General features: G+C 47.1%; 1 protein-coding gene across 1 annotated transcript in view; it reads right to left on the reverse strand.

Moving 5' to 3' along the window:
- Positions 1-3,928, reverse strand: part of NLGN4X (neuroligin 4 X-linked) — a 239,939-nt gene extending 236,011 nt beyond the window's left edge. The window contains exon 1 of the mRNA XM_077754700.1: positions 3,397-3,928. Within this exon, the coding sequence (XP_077610826.1) occupies positions 3,397-3,868 (472 nt within the window). The 5' untranslated portion in view covers positions 3,869-3,928. The remainder of the gene's footprint in view (positions 1-3,396) is intronic.
- Positions 3,929-17,888: the final 13,960 nt, after the last annotated feature.

Below are 17,888 nucleotides of genomic sequence, written 5' to 3' on the forward strand. Positions count from 1 at the left end.
TCCCTCCCCCCCCCCGCCCCCCCCCCCCCCCCACTCTTTTTCCAGATTCTAGAAGCTGGTAAGTTGCCTGACTCCTGGCCCGGCCCCATCCTCCTAGCTAGGACTATGTCTACTACATTGTTGCATTCTGGCTCTGCCTTTTTCTGCATCAGGATGGAGGGTCTTTTTTTTACCAAACGCTGGGCCCACCCAGGTTGGGAGAGATAGGCTCCCCTCATTGTAAGGTCAACTGGTGAGCCAATGCCTATACAATGCTCGTGTGCGACCTAAATTCCCCCTCTGGTGCGAAACGGGGCAGTTTTACAGGTGCCAGGGCTTCGCACGGAGATGCCTTTGGGTAGTTGTTTTTCTGCCCACAACTGTCTGTCTCCCCACATTAGGAATCCTGTGTCCGCTGCTGTCCCAACATCTAAACCATGCCTGGCACGTTGGAGGGGTTCAGAACGATCTTTGGGAGTGAAGTCAAGTTGGGCATGGTCATTCCCCCTCACCCTCTGACTGATGCAGAAAGAATAAATCTAAAAGAACTGAAGTATCAGGGCGCTTGGGTGGCTCCGTTGGTTAAGAGTCTAACTCTTATTTTATGTTTATTTGTATTCATTTTGACAGAGACAGACTGTAAGCAGGGGAGGGGCACAGAGAGAGACAGAATCCCAAGCAGGCTCTGCGTCATCAGAGCAGAGCCCAATGCGGGGGCTCGAGCTCACGAACCGCGAGATCACGACCTGAGCCAAGATCGAGAGTCAGACGCTTAACTGAGTGCACCATTCAGGTGCCGCCTATAAATGTCTGACTCTTGATCTCGGCTCAGGTCATGATCTCACAGTTCATGAGACCGAGCCCTCCGTTGGGCTCTGAACTGACAGCAAACCTGCTTGGGGTTCTCTCTCCCTTTTTCTCTCTCTCTCAAAAATAAACAAATAAACTTAAAAACATTGAGGTATCGAAGTGGAATATCCAACATTGCTGTCTTACTCTGTTAAATAAATGCATTGATAGGAATTAAGACAGTCGATAAAGGGAGGTCCTTAGAGAAATCATCTCGATGCCATAATTTCACAATGTTATCAAGGACGGGGAGTTTACTCATTAAGTGAATAACCAACAATTACATTTCTTTTTTTATTTTTTTAATGCTTACTTATTTTTTGAGAGAGAGAGAGACAGATATTGAACAAGAGAGAAGCAGAGAGAGAGGGAGACACAGACTCTGAAGCAGCTCCAGGCTCTGGGCTGTCAGCACAGAGCCCAATGCAGGACTTGAACTCACAAACCATGAGATGATGACCCGAGCCGAAGTCGGACGCTTAACCGACTGAGCCACCCAGGTGCCCCCCAACAATTACATTTCTAACGCTCCACCTTGATTCTCAAATCGACGCAAATATTCTAAAAAATAAAAGAAGAAAGAAACCTCAAAACTCCTGACCCAACGGGCTGTGATTTTTTGTTTGTTTGGACAAACATACAGGCAGGTTCACCATCGCTCAGCAGCGAAATGCCAGTATTTCTATGTCGTAGGAAACCACATCCTGCCTTTCCAGCCCCTGTTAGATTTCTGATTCTCTTGTCAAGATTGCGTGAGATACTGTTTGCAAAGAAAACTCTGGAAAACCTGAATAGGTAACTGAGTCACGTTGGGTTTATTCTTAAGTGTGGACTTACCCTGTTCCACGTTTTTATATTCCCAAATTCCCATTCAGTACCGACCGCCAACCAAATGGCCAAACTGTTTATGGTTCCGAGTGCACATCTCGGAATGTGCTGTAATCAGGGAGGCTATTGATTTTTCTCGGTGGGGGGGGGGGAAGTCTCCTTCAGCCCAACCTCCCCCGGGCAGGGGACGGCTATGAAGTCACGGGCTCCTAGACACCAACGCCAGGTGGCGAATGCATTAGGACAGCAACTGTCATCTCGTATCTTGTTTCGTTCTCTCCGTCCTTGCCCGCCTCTGCTTCTTCTAATCTGTTACCTGCCTCACTCAAGACGAGAAAGACCACCACGCACCCAGGTCAGGGGCTCCAGGAGTGAGATGTGTCATCGGTGTGGGGTGTGGTCACGCTTCTCGACAAGCACCGCCCACCCGAGGCTCGAGACTCCTAACCCGAGGGAGCACCCTGTTTGCACCCCCTTCTCCGGGGTTTCTCTGGGATCTGGGCAACAGGCCAGCCTGGCCCGCTGTTTCACCACGTGCTCCTGAGGCTACCTCTCAGCGCAGGCAAGGACAGAGCACAGGGTGCCCGACGCAATTCTGGAGATCGTGGATCATTTCTTGCAGACCTTCCGCCAAATCTTAAGTGAAAATCCTTCTCCAGGGATTAAAGGGGAACAAACAGAAACAAAAAGAAATCTCTCGCCTAAAAGCTGCAAAGGACACGCTTTAGTTTCTACTGTTGATGATGTCCGTGGTTCCTGTAAATTACATCTTTTAATTCCAGTTAAGATTTACCTTCAGGGCTTTTCTCTCCCCTTGTCTAAAAATAGCACATGCAAACGGTCAATGAAAAATGTGTCCACGCTGCAGTATCACTTTAGTCTGATTAGCCTTTATACATTGTTTTTAATTTGAAATCTACACAGACAAGAAGATAACCAAATTTTACTATCGTTGGATTAAATGAATAAATCAAACATCATTGGTTTTTACAGATTTTCACTGCTGTGTTACTGAAAAGACAAGGAACATTTTGTTCAGGCAAGCACATTAGTTCCTAATGTAGCTAGAATCATCTAAGGATACTCGTTAGCTATTTGACTGCTGTGAATATTAGCGGGAAACAAGCTGCAAATTTATGTTAGCAATAATGGCTCTAAACAATGAAATCCAACCACTTTATGAAATATCCCATGCTTCTATATTTAAAACAATCAGTGGCTTTCCTTTTAAGACAGAAAGACAGAAAGGAAAAAAGAAAGGAGTGAAAGAAGGAAGGAAGGAAAGAAAAAAAGAAAGAAGGAAGGAAGGAAGGAAGAAAGAAAGAAAGAAGGAAGGAAGCATGCTAAAATCTTAAGGCACAAACGCAAAAGAACCATGCCTTATAATTTTCAGTTTGCAACTTAAACACGATAATGTTCTTAATTCTCTTGTTTTCTATAGATTCATCCCTTTCCAGATGATGTGGGTAGAATACATGACCCTACATGCTCGCTCTGGTCCTCCGCTGCAGAGAAAACTGTAACCGTGCTAAAACGGCAATAGATGAAAATAATTAAGTCACTAAGGACTATCCATCTCCTAGTGCTTGGTAAACACAAAGGCAACAAATCATAAATTAGAGTGCTGCATTCACAATACGAAAAAAGGGTAATGGGTTATAGGAAAAAAAAGTCATGCACAGGACATTCGAAACCCAGTGGGTGAGCAGGTGTGGTTTTCTGTTTAAAGAAGGGACTTACCATCCTCTGTGGGCACGTAGATGTTCAAGTAAAGGCAGTCTTCGTTCTGATCCTGAACGTAGGTCATTAAAGTATCCAAATTAGCAGTGAACCAGATGGGCAGCATATCATGTAATAAAGACCTCTCATCGAGGTGCTGGGGGCACACAGCCGCGAATTGGGTGGCATTTCGAACTCCAGTCCATGAGGATGGGGGCTCTGGGGGCTGGAACCGCCTCTCTCCAGTAGGAGGAGAGGCGTAGGGGACGCCCAAGTATTGTTCCACTGGACCCAAAATCTCATTGGGCAACGGTGTTCTTAGGCCCCGGATCTTGCCATAATTTGTGTTGACCACTGGGTACTGTGCTTGGCCGTCAATGAGCGTGAACTTAATGGCAAGAGCGGTTATCCACAGGAGAACATTGGAGTTCAACATGACGCAGACCGGGGTGAAGAACAACGGAAGCCATAACAGTCCCTTGGGCCTCGACATTGTTCACTTCCACATCCGTGGGCGTCCGTGCGGTACAACTCCGAGCAAACCAAGCTGAGAGGCGAGCCCGCACACAGAGAGGGTTTTCCAGGGAGCAAAGGAATCGGGAGGGGGCCTCTCGGATGGGTCATAGACTGAGCCGAAGGTTAAGAAGAAACTCAGCGGTTTTCTCGGCAGCCCATCGCGAGAGAGAGCAGCGCTCTCTTAATCCTGGCACTGGATCCCGGCAAGTTGAGGCTCCAAGGAGGCAGTGACCATCGGAGAGCTGAGGACGCGGATCCCTTAGGAAGACTCCAAAGCAGAGCAGTCCGCCTAATGGGGAAAAAACAGATGATGATAATGAAGCCAAAGGACGCCATGCATCCCTCAACATGACTCTATGAGATTTTTACTCGCTGATGCATCTGTTGACCAGCATCTCTAGGTAACAGGACCTTAAGAGCATCTGTTGTCTCAATTCTTGCTGGGTGCTCATTACCGGGAACGACACTGGACTTTTAGAAAACATCCAACATTTGATGCACATTCAGGTCTTTGTTGAGTTCCCCCAAGGTAATACATGTTGCTCGAATGACATCTCCCACTTTCACCATCAGCTACAAAGACCGGCCAATCAGTGGACAGGCACTCCCCAATCAATGTTTGTCAAGCATTCAAGGAAACTGTCACTATTACCTAAGATAATTGACGTGGAACCCATAAAGACTTTTCAGTACAAGAGAAGAAGTCTGTGACCGGATCAAACTGGCTTTATGACATGTGGATATTTAACATAAAAGGAGCACAACCCAACAGAAAGCGTGCATGCTCGGGGGCACCTGCGTGGCTCAATCGCTTAAGCATCGGGTCTCAGCTCAGGTCATGATCTCACAGCTCATAGAATGGAGCCCCAAGTCAGGCTCCATGCTGACGGTGTGTAGCCTGCTTGGGATTCTCTCTGTCCCTGTCCCCTCCCACACTCACACTCTCGCTCCCAAAAATAAGTAAATAAACTTGGAAAGAACAAGAGTATAGGCTCTGGGCACTAATCTTTCTTGGGTCACTCAATGGTACCTATCTTTAGGCTTCACACATCATCACCCCAAATCTCCGCATTCTTGAAAGAACTGAGCAAGACCCTGGATCTCAAGTACCTTCTATAGAGCTGGTCTCAGCAGGAGATAATTCACAATTAAAAGTGTTGATATCCAAGCCGTCCAGGGTAAACCTCTCACCCTGCAGCCCGTTTTAAAAGCTGATGGTACCTCTGAGTTACCCTCCCACCGACTCTGTTCTCCCAGACTTGTCTTGATAGATCCAATGACTCTCACTAGATCAATCGTTCCTCTTACAGCACTAAGGAACGTTATGCATGAGCAGGAGAGTATTATAAATGATCCATTAGGGGTGGAAAATATTACATTCACCGGTGCAAGGAATCCTGTCTTTAAATAGAGCGCTCTTCACCTCAAAAAGAGACGAATGTGTTTATAAAGATGTTGTGGGCAATTCAGAGTATTTCTGAACTACACTATAAGCACCCATTTCATTCAACTGGACAGCTGAGGATAACATGTCAATGATCTCTTTCTTTATTTTTTTTAAATTAAAACCTATCAGTGGGACACCTGGGTGGCTCAGTCGATGAGCATCCAGCTCTTGCGCTCGGCTCAGGTCATGATCTCAGGGTCTAGAACTAAGCCCCACGTTGATCTCCACGCTGAGTGTGGAGCCTGCTTGGATTTTCTGTCTCTCTCTCTCTCTGGGTCTCTCTGCCCCCGCCCCCCCCCATCAAAATTACTTAATGTAAAAAAGTTAAACCTATCAGAGCTGGGTGTGTCTTGGAAGTATACCAGCTCTGGGGGAAATTCCATTGTCTATCAGATCCTGGGCCAAGCTCACAGAGCTGAGTGAAAATGCAGGCTACGTCTGGGTTGTACACGGAAAGTGAAAAACAGCATCACACCCAACGGTGAAGGTATGCGTCTGCTTCTATCTGTGAGTTCTGCCGTAGACAGCGCTTGAGTTCTGTCGCACCGTGATCCCATTTCTGAATAATTAAGAGGCAGACAAGAACAAGAAAGAGGTGATGACATGCTTGGAATCTTCTGTTTTCCTGAAAGCCCTTCTGCTTTCTGAACCAGCATTAGCTGTTCCTTCCGGAGCCTTCCTGGCGATAAAAGGAGACGCCATTAATTTGTGATTCTGACAGGCTCCGGTCCTCAACGGCCACCTCTGTGAGCTGAGAGAAGGGAGCCGAGCTGCCTGGAACACAGGTAAATGGTGTGTCATACCTTCTTCGTGGGGTGTGGTGAGCAGGACCAAGAGTATGTGCAAGCCGCGTGTGAATTAAGAGTATACGATGTGATCACCCCTATAGTTCACCTTGAGCCCAATGACCAAGCCTCTCCTCTGCCTAAACCTACCTCCCCACAGGGTCCTGAGGGCCAGAGAGAGATCATGGACCAAGAGGAAGGTGTTTGGGGACGTGTGAGCCCTTCATAGGTAATGTTCGTCCGGTCGGGACCGTCTTACTTACTTCCTCATACTGTGAAATTTGGGTAACTGGCACAAAAGTCATGCGACCTGATGCCCACGGTCTCCCCACGTCTAATGCTGACATTCTGCACATGCACTGCTGTGCGGCGGGTGGTGTCCCAGGCCCGTAGGGGGTAGAGCCTCCTGCCTGGTCTCCACCTACCAAGTGGCAGTAACACCCCCACAACCAATATGAGCAATCACAGACCAGAGTGAGAACCACAGTGGGGGTCATCCAGCACGGAATTCTGGTGGCCGTGGAAATGACTTAGGTATCCAAGGGCATATTTAAAGACTATACTATGCACGTGTGCATGTGCATGTGCGTGTGCATGTGTGTGTGAGAGAGAGAGAGACATTAAAATACCTGGCAACTTTAAAAGCTTTAGCATTACAACTAATACGGAATTTTAAATAAGTCTCTTGAACACCCATCATCATCATGATTAAAAAATCCCTATAAATTTAACCAACCAACGTATTTGGGGACTAAAAAATAAAAGACTTCCTACGTAAACTTCAGACACCGGAAAGTATTTCACAAGGGGTGAAATACTGTCCTATATGCATAACATATATATACTCAATTTATCATACATTACATATACATATATATATATATATACATACCCTTTTTATGTTATACATATTTTCCTCAAATAAGAAGGGCATACTATAAAGTTAATGAGCTGAGGGGCGCATGGGTGGCTCAGTCGGCTAAGCGTCCGACTTCAGCTCAGGTCATGATCTCACAGTTTGTGAGTTCGAGCCCAATGTCAGGCTCTGTGCTGACAGCTTAGAGCCTAGAGTCTGCTTCAAAATCTGTCTCTCTCTGCCCCTCACCATTTCGCACTCTGTCTCTCTCTCTCTTGCAAAAATAAATAAATGTTAAAAAATTTAAAGTAAATTAGCTGAATAAAGAATTTTAATGAAAAAAGTAAAAATGAGATGTTCATTCAATAGCTGGAATTTGAGAGTTAAGACTGACTTTATAGCATGTTTTCTCTGCAACGGTTGCAGGAAGAGGAATATCTAATGTTGGCATTTTGACGTGATTTATAACTCGATCGGGTATTTTATAATGATTCTCTGCAGGCAGTTATTCTGTCTGAGATTGTAATTAAGACAAGGCTCATGCTACGCAGCCCTATCAGAATATAAATGGTTCAGTATAAAAGGCCCAATACATTTCTCCGCAAGGTGCTCATCCCTCGAACTGAGATCAGTTTTGTGTTAAAATACGTATTTCGTGAAGCTGAGTCCTGACCACACTTATTTTGGTGTCTTGAACCAACAAAGAGTAAAATCACATCCCTCCCCCACCCCCACGTTATGAGCATCAGGAAAAGCTGATTGTGCTCCTTGCCCAGTTAATGAGTTTGTACCATAAGCCTTCCATGGGATTTACTAAGAAATCCTATGACAGTCATTCCTCCAAATGTCTGCAACCTGGAGACATCCCCCAATTCCCTTTGGTTTCTAGGGAGGACCCCAACATTGTTTTTAAGTTTATTCATTTTGAGAGAGTGAGTGAGTGTTTGTGTGTGTGTGTGTGTGTGTGTGTGTGTGTGAGAGAGAGAGAGAGAGAGAAAGAGAGAGAGAGTTGGGGAGGGGCAGAGAGAGGGAGAGAGAGAATCCCAAGTAGCCTCCGTGCTGTCAGCACAGAGCCCAATGCGGGGCTCGAACTCATGAACCGTGAGATTGTGACCTGAGCTGAAGTCGGACGCTTAACCGACTGGGCCACCCAGGCACCCTGGGAACCTAACATGTTATAGTGCCTGAGTGGGGTGCTGCTCATCTTTTATCCTAGAAGACAGAGCTTGGCCATGAGGTAGCCAGGAGAACCTGATACCTACAGATCATTAAATGCTTGATTTTCTGTGTCTAATTAAACTATTACCAAATAGAATTTCCAAATCTAAATCAAACAACTTGCAAATATCTACAGGTACAACCTTCCCTTTGTGCACAGGTTTATTACAACACCCGCACCCACACCCACACCCGTCAGTTCCTACCAAGTTTCACTCAATGCCAGCCATCAGCCAATTAGCATACTGTTGCATATATTTAATATTCTGGTCTTACTTCCTGGGGAAAGCAAGGTTACAATCTATTGTCTTTTGTCGAATGCTACAGCTCATTCATCGTCCATTCATCTATGCGCTTTCAGTTGGGAAAATCAGATCCCACAAAAATCCACCGTGTTGAACCAGGAAGCTTAGATGTAGATAAAGGAATTGGAGAGTAATGAAGATGCCAACTGTATGATCTTGAAGGTGGTTTTGTGCCTACTGCGGGCTCAGAGCATCGGCCCCCATCACCCGCCCGCAAACTTCTGTTCTTCAATGGGTTACAAACACACCTGAGCCACAGTGGAAGGAACTGGAATTTCCAGCCAGAGGATCCACAGAACCCAGACTAACTGCAAGAGGAAGAGTTAATGGCTTCCATATGGTCCAGTCGAAATTGGCTGCATAGAAAGATACTCAACAGTATGTTGCCCAGAAGTCAGATCAGGATAAAGTATGGGTTTTGGTAGAGTCAACTCTATGCACAACAGGACGCTACCATAAACACAGCAAAACCTAATGACAGGTCAAGAAGCATTTCATAAAGATCACAGTTGTAGTTGAAGACATGACCCCACCCCATACAAGTGCCATCCTCATGAAACTGTCCTTAAGAATATGGCTCAAGGGGCACCTGGGTGGCTCAGTCGGTTAAGCGTCCGACTTCAACTCAGGTCATGATCTCACGGTTCACAGGTCTGAGCCCCGCGTCGGACTCTGTGCTGACAGCTCAGAGCCTAGAGCTGCTTCGGATTCTGTGTCTCCCTCTCTCTCTGCCCCCCACCCCCCGCTTGTGCTCTCTTTCTCTCTGTCTCAGTAATAAATAAACATAAAAAAGATTTAAAAAAAGAAAGAGTATGGCTCCATTCCTGATTTATATTCCGCGCATGTAAATAAAGCACAAGGATCGGCGTGGATGGAAAGGTCATTAAATGCTTGATTTTCTGTGTCTAATTAAACTATTACCAAATATGATTTCCAAATCTAAGTCAAACAACTTGCAGATATCTGCAGGGGATGGTTGGACCTCTGTCACCAAACTCGGTCATATATCTTCAAAGTCACACTGCCATGTCTCCTGAATCTTGTCTCATAGATGATCTGGCAGTGTTTGGAAAACTCTCATTTTTGATCCCCTCGAACTCTGTACTTTTGCTCCATGTATTTTAACAGCTGGTACCATTATTTTTCAAGTTATTCAGACTCACTTAAAAACCACCTTTGGCGGGCACACCTTCCCGTGATTCAACACCATAAGGCCTCAAGTCTGCCAAAGGGTCTCACAGGACAGGAGGCTTGACCTCAGTCATTATTGCCAAAGGATCGAAGGGATGAGAAAGGATGAGCAGAAATTCAGAAATTCATTGGTCAAATGGTACCAAGAGTTGAGCCAGGAGGTGAAGCAACTAGAAAAGTCATATCGTGCTGGTGAAAATTAGTGCAACCCCATGGGAAAACAATTTAGCGTATTGTGGGGGAGTCAAGGGTGAGGAAGACTTTGGTGCCGATTAACTGCACACACGTGGAGACACATATGCATAGTACCTGGTGTATGTAGTCTCTTTTGCTCCTAGACAGCTTCTTAAATTTGTGTCCAGAGACACGCATGATAGTGTCCCTGTGCTGACTCAGTCATGGTACCAATGGGGAGAACCCAGATGTCCCTTAACAGGACACATACATGTCGGCATATGCAAAGAAAATACTACCCAATAGTGAATAACATAGACATATGTATCAAAATGGAGAAATCTCAAAAATAAAAAGCAAGTCACAGAAGAATAAACACATGGTGGTTTTATTTACATAATATTATATAAAACTAAACAGGGCATTGTGTAGAGCTCTATTTGTACTAAAACTTTAAAAGAGGGGCACCTGGGTGGGTCAGTGGGTTAAGCGTCTGACTCTTGATGTCGGCTCAGGTCATGAGCTCACGGTTCGTGGGATCGAGCCTCGCGTCAGGCTCTGTGCTGACTGCGAGGAGCCTGCCTGGGATTCCCTCTCTCTCTTCTCTGCTCCCTCTCTCCCCCTCCTGTTCTCTCTCTCAAAATAAATAAACAAAATGAACTTTAAAAAATGAAATATAAAAAGAGCGAGAGCATTGTTAAAGCTAAATTCTGGGATAGCAGTTATGTCCGGGACACCAGGAGTCAATCAATGCACATGGAAGGCAAAGGTATCAACAGTGTCCTATCTGGTCGTCTGGCAGCGGGCATGTGTGTTTAATACTTACTTTTAAGTAAATCATATTATTTAGATACGTATGTATATGGCGCACATTTTTGAGCATGATTCTTTCCAACGCAAATGTTAACCAAGAATTGCATGCCTACGTAGGTTTGGCTCAGTAACTTCACCTCCCCTTGCACCGTGCAGACAGATTTAAAAATTGAAGGGAAATGGAAACTGTTTTCCACAGTTATGTTAGGACCCAAGGGAACAGGCCACCCGCTGACATAGCCCGTCCCTGGCAGAGCCACTACGACCAACCATCAGGGCAGGTAATGGTGCTCCCGCCTGGTCACTGATTAGCCAGGTGACCTGTGGCCCATCACTGAGCCCCCACCCCAGGGCTTCGGCCCCCCGAATGACATGGGGGGTTGGACAAAGTCACCTCTCACAATGCCTTCACCTGTGGATTCTCTAAAACCTCACACGATTATCCCCAAAGAGAGGGTACGTGAGATATGGAAGCCAGTGGGAAGCTCAGGTCCCCCAGTGAGGCGGGGAGACGTAACTTTAGTGAGATCATTGATGGGGAAAGTCAAGGGAAGGTCAGCGAAGGTGACGAAGCAGCGAAGTGGCCCTACAGCCATGCCCCTGGAAAATGCATTTCGTGGGGCGCCTGGGTGGCTCAGTGTGTGAAGGTCATGATCTCGCACTGTGTGCATCAAGCCCTGCGTGGAGCTCTGTGCTGACAGCTCAGAGCCTGGAGCCTGATTTGTATTCTGTGTCTCCCTCTCTCACCTTCCTCTGCTCACTCTCTCTCAACAATAAACTTTGGGGCACCCGGGTGGCCCGGTCGATGAAGCATCTGACTTTGGCTCAGGTCATGATCTCGTGGTTCGTGGGTTCAAGCCCCGCGTCGGGCTCTGTGCTGACAGCTCAGAGCTTAGAGCTGCTTCGGATTCTGTGTCTCCCTCTCTCTCTGTGCCCAACCCGCCTCTCATGCTCTCTTTCTCATAAAATAACGGAAATGGAAAAAGTGCATTTTGAAACACCATAGAACATATTTTAGCAGGATAAATATGTCACCAACTTCATTCGCCTGACTTCTCCATCAAGATTCAGGAAGATTCTCTTGTGTCTAATATTCACTGATTTCTTGTGTTACTTGTTTTGTATAAATAATGTATGGTCTTCTCATTTCTAAGTATGTGGAGTTATTTCATAAGACTTTGTTCTTCAATTTTGTATACATATATAGTGCACATATACATGGTTTATGTTTATATAGTACATACGCATGTAGTACATAGGGCATGCGATATAAATGTTACACACGTGTATCATACTACATAACACACATATGCAAGCTTTTATTTTTTTAAATTTTTAAAAATGTTTTATTTATTTCTCAGAGAGAGAGAGAGACAGCATCACCTACAATCGGTTTCGCTGATTATCCCTTTCCAAACACAGGGCTCTAAGCGTGCGCTAGGTGAAGAACAACACTCACACACACGGAAAGGCCTCAGGACACTGCCTTGTTCACGTGTGAGGCAGTTGGGGGCCATTGGGGCTTGGCCAGGAACATGCCCTCCAGATTCTCACAGCCTACCACTTAGCCAAGGCTTTAACTGTAACTCCATGAGCAACCACAGAGAAGGGGGTAAACCATCAATGACTCCACTTTCTTCTCTGTAAAATGGGCAGAGTGCTGGATGTAACTCATGTACATTAGTAGGTATATCCCTGCACGTGTGTGAGAACGTATGTGTGTTTGTGAATATTTACACGTATTTATATTCTATCTATAAATACCTGGAGGCATCTCTGTATATAAAGATTACATATGTATGTATACAAGCACGTAAATTTAGAATTTCCCAAGAAATTCCAGCTAATTATAAATACTTGCTGAGGGACGCCTGGGTGGCTCAGTTGGTTAAGCATCCAACTCTTGATTTTGGCTCAGGTCATGATCTCACAGTCTGTGGGTTAGATTCCCGCATGGGGCTCTGTGCTGACGGCATGGAGCCTGCTTGGGATTCTCTGTCTCCTTCTCTCTCTGTCCCTCCCCGCCTCTCTGTGTCAAAATAAATAAACATTTTTTTAGAAGTAATAATTACTTGCTGAGGCTCTAAGAAATTTTTTCAGCGTGGAATCTGCTCTCCTAAATATAGAGATGCCGATCCGACTGCCATCTGAACATAGTCTACATCCCATTTGATGACATAAAGCCCATATTTATTTTTTTAAATTTATTTATTTTGAAAGAGACAGATAGCACAAGCAGGGGAGGACAGAGAGAGGGAGGGAGAGAGAGTCCCTAACGGGCTCCTCAAGGTCACAGCACAGAGCCCCATGTGGGGCTCAAACCCATGAAACCGTGAGATCATGCCCTGAGCTGAAATCAAGAGTCAGACGCTTAGTGGAATGAGCCACCCAGATGCCCGAAGCCTGTTATTTCAATTGCTGTTATTAAGCAGGCGTGTGGTCTATTTCCTCGTCCCGTGGGGCTGTGAGCTGGTGCAGGATGGAATCTGAGGGGGAGTGTCTTAACACACGCGTTGAAAGTTGTAGGTGCAGAGAGAGCTGGGTTCTGCAAGATAGTCAGAAAGGAGTTAAGCTTTGAAATTCAAGAATGTGAATACAAGCTTAGCAAGATTTACGGAGAGTGGGAAAGATACGACCAGAAGCAACACTCCCATTATGTCACAGTTACTTCCTAAATGTTGACGTTCATTGCTAGACTCTGAGCAATCTAAGGGCAAAGAGCAGAGGTGATGATACTTACAGCTGGAAAACAGAAGGTCTCAGCAGAGGTTATTGCATTACGGGAAGGGAAAGATGCAGAAGGCCGGAGGAAGCAGCAAGGTCAGGTTCCCCGATGCTCGCCTTAGCTCAGCTCCTCTGGGTACCGCGCTGCGCCTCTATGCCCACCACCATGTTATGTTTCTGACATAAATGCCCTTTGGGCCCATGATCTAGCTCTTACGGCTCCTACCCATGGGAATTTTATCTTTTTAAATTTTTTAACGTCTATTTATTTTTGAGAGACAGAGCGAGAGCAGAGGAGGGTCAGAGAGAGGGAGACACAGAACCTGAAACAGGCTCCAGGCTCCGAGCTGTCAGTGGAGAGCCCGATGCGGGGCTCGAACCCACGAACTGTGAGATACTGACCTGAGCTGAAGTCGGATGCTCAACCGATGGAGCCCCCCGGGCGCCCCATCTTGGTTTCCTCTTTGACACAGGACTTTGACACAGGAGTAGAACACGGTAGACTCCCTGGCACTTTACCAGTTTCAGCCAATTTCAAAGAAAGCTAAACTTTAAAAATAAAAGCACTGTGATCCAGTTTGGAGACTAGCTCTGCCTGCCTGTCTGCACGCAGAGGAAGGCATCCAGGTGCCAGGAAGTCACGAGTCACCACAGAAAGGCCTTCCCCTCGCAGAAAAGGAGGGCAGAGATCATCCCAGTTGGGAAAGGAGCTATTTAAGACAGAGAGGAAGTCGAACGAAGTCTCCTGCAGAAGGAAAGGATCAGTCTGAGTAAAAAACGAAGGACTTCATATTTATCAAGAGCCCAGTGTGCCCTTCGAGACGGCGGGTGTGCCTACAGATGGCTGGATCCCGGACACGCTGAGGTTGGCGTGGACCAGACGTGTGTGGTCCCACGTGGGAGGAAAGGAGACCATCTCGGGAGACAATGAAGTGTGTCCCCGCGGTTCTTCAGGAAGAAGCTCTGAAACGGCCTCCAGTGATGAGCTGGGTGCCGCCCAGATGGAGAGAGTCCTCAGAAAGTTTCCCCAGACATGACCCATGAGCCCAGCACCACCTTTTCTGGCAGTGCGGGCCCTGGTGACGATGGGGCGACGGGCTTAGCGGCTGTCGGGCTTGGGGTTGGGAAGCGACCCCGTCTCCACACGCCTTCCTTCCTGAGCAGGAACCTGACGCGAGCTCCCAGGACACAAAGACTGGTGTTCCGAGCTGAGCGCCAGCCGCCTACCCTGACGCCACACACCACACACAGGGACGCGTCTGCCCGAGGACCAGGACCCAATACACATGAGATCTTCCTACTCCAGGACTTGCCCGGGGCTCCTCAGGCCTCAAATGTGGGCAAGACACTGCCCTATAGCCTTCTTCTCACATCTGGATGGGGAGGGGAGGAGGGGAGGGGAAGAGAAGAGGGGAGGAGGGGAGGGGCTGAGGGGCGGGGAGGAGAGGGGGGTAGAGGGGTCCCCGCCCTGACCCAGAGTCCATGATCCCCGCCCTGACCCAGGGTCTGTGATCCCCACCCTGACCTAGATGCCCTACAATGGATGCTGTTCATCGGTTCTATGAACGTGGACAAGACAAATCTTGTCTTTCTGTTGCTGAATGTGAACTGAAATAAAGTTTTCACACACACACACACACACACACACACACACACACACTCAGTAATATCAGAAGCCCCTGCTACATTTTCCGCAGTAAAAATCATGGACATTTTCCTATTAAGTTAATACTCTTGCAGGTGCCTGAAAATACTCCTTATTTCCACCATGACTTTGAAATTGTGTCACTAATGAGACTTTTAACAAGATCTGAATACATAATACCCCATATAGAAACACATATGCTATTATGGCATATTTACAAAAAAGATCTTGATAACTCTTTCAACAAAACTGGTTTCCCTTTCGGGGTGACTTGGTGGCTCAGTCGGTTAAGCGTCTCTGGACTTTGGCTCAGGTCATGGTCTCATGGTTGTTGAGATCAAGCCTCTAGTCCTGCTTGGGATTCTCTCTCCATCTCTCTCTGCCCCTCTCTCTCTCTCTCTCTCTCTCAAAATAAATGAACATTTTTTTAAAAACCGGTTTTCCTTTTAAGCGTATTTATCTTTAAGACTTAAAAGTGCTGGGGTGCCTGGGTGGCTCAGTCAGTTAAGTGTCTGACTCTTGGCTTCAGCCCAGGTCATGAGCTCACAGTTCGTGAGTTTGAGGCCTGCATCGGGCTCCCTGCTGACAGCACAGAGCCTGCTTGGGATTCTTTGTCTCTCTCTCTGTCCCTCCATTGCTTGCTTGCTTGCTTGCTCGCTCTCTCTCAAAATAAACAAACACTTAAAAAACTATTTTAAAAAGACTTAGGGGCGCCCGGGTGGCTTAGTTGGTTAAGCGTCTGACTTTCGCTCGGGTCATGATCTCGCGGTTCGTGGGTTCGAGCCCCGCGTCGGGCTCTGTGCTGACTGCCAGCTCAGAGCCTGGAGCCTGTTTNGAAAAGAAAAAGTGTGTTTTGTTCACCAAGCTGACAAAGGGGTGTCACACACACACACACACACAAACACACACACACACACGCACCAAACATTCACAGTCAAGAATCCCTAACTGCCAAACTATGTCATGGTGGAGACAGCTTAGTCCCTGTCCATGGCCTGCTGGGTCCAGCAAACGCTAGGGCCCCGCTGCGCGCCGGTGGCTGAGGGGGGTGTGGCCGGGTGCATGGACAGCACCTCCTCCAGCTTCCTGTGCAAGCTTTTCTGCCCTCCTCTCCTCCCTGGGGAACACCTACCCTGAGCGTCAGTCCACCGTGAAAATTGACGACACTTCCCTCCACCTGCGAGTCTCGCTCGGCTCTGGTCGCAGCCACCCAGGTCAAGGACGTCTTCTTGGGCACCTCTCCCCGGACGCACTTTGTTGGAACCGGAGCCCTAGAGGCCAAAGCTGCGCCCACAGCCAATGACTCACAGCAACACTGGACTGCCCAGGAACCGAACTCGTTATCTGTGCCAGGGAGGGCGGAGAAGATGGCCACATAACCTCCAGAGAGATTCCACCAACCACACTGCCTCTCTCTCTCAATCTCTCTCTGAATCTTGACACTTAAATGTCAACCTTACCACGTGAAAATCAAGGAATGTTAAGCTGGATGCCGGGTACCCAGGGGGGAGGGAGAAAGAATTCCAGGGATAAACAGCATTGACAGACGCGTACACAACCCGGCGGTGATTCTTGATCCGGGTCTTCTTAACCTCACGCTCCATTTCTCAGAGACAATAGCAGCAGAGAGTCGGCGTTTTACACGCTCCACAGTGTTTTCAACAAAGGGCAAAGTCCTGAAACTCTAAGGGTCAGTCTATCTCTTGCCTCTGTGGGGAGCCTGTCCACTGACCTTTAGAATCTCGAACTCCGTCTTAGTCTTCTTGACTCTACAGGTGGGGAGACTTCTTTCCCCCAGTCCCTTCCTGCTCCATGCAGAAGGCTATAAAAAGGTTGGTCTTTTTTCTTTTCCACCACGGTAATCAGATGTCACAGATTTTCTGCAATTAATGCTTTCCTTGGCTATTTTCAGACCTCCTATTAAGAGCTATTCTTTTCCCGTGGCCTACTCCTCCGAACCCAATTAAGCCCAATTAAACCCTCCGCCATGATTATTCTATTTCCCCCAAGTTTAATTATCTCTGAACAAGTCTGTTAGCGCATGTTTTCCGCTGGGCGCCCCAGACAGAGTCGGGGACAGGATGCGGGACCCTCAGCTAGAAAACCTGGATGGGAAAGCATCACCTGACACGCTCCCCCAAGTGGAAAGGTACCAGCGGGGGAAGGTCCATTTTGAACCTCCGCAACTTCAAGTATTAGAGCACCGTGGGCCGACTGCATCAAAGAGACCTCAAAGCAACAAACAGGAAACCGTTTGCTTCTACTAAGTATGTCCTTTGAATTAACTAGGTCGTTAGGAAAATCTATTGAATTTGGGGCACCCCAGAGAGATAGCTTCAACATGGATCGCCAAACAAGTCTCACTTCTATGTGTGTATGTACGTGTGCACGTGTGTTTGTGTGTGAGAGACGGTAGCTGCTTTCCTCTAGACTAGATTAAAATTACAACCCTCACCCCCAATAAGGACATTTTTGGTGTTACATTTTGACGTTTATTTATCTTTGAGAGAGACAGAGTGTGAACAGAGGAGGGGCAGAGAGAGAGGGAGACACAGAATCTGAAGCAGACTCCAGGCTCGGAGCTGCCAGCACCGAGCCCGGTGCAGGGTGTGAACCCACGAACCACAAGATCATGACCCGAGCCAAAGTGGGACGCTCAACCGATTGAGCCACCCAGTCGCCCCTGGTGTTTCATTTTACTTCACAAAGGAAGAGCTTACACAAACACACTAAAGAACATTAAGAATGCATTAGCTTTGGAATACTACGTGGCAATGAGAAAGAGTGAAATCTGACCATTTGTAGCAACATGGATGGAACCCGAGGGTGTTATGCTGAG

Source organism: Crocuta crocuta, unplaced genomic scaffold (assembly GCF_008692635.1).
Source record: "Crocuta crocuta isolate KB4526 unplaced genomic scaffold, BGI_CrCroc_1.0 scaffold221, whole genome shotgun sequence".
Classification (NCBI taxonomy): domain Eukaryota; kingdom Metazoa; phylum Chordata; class Mammalia; order Carnivora; family Hyaenidae; genus Crocuta; species Crocuta crocuta.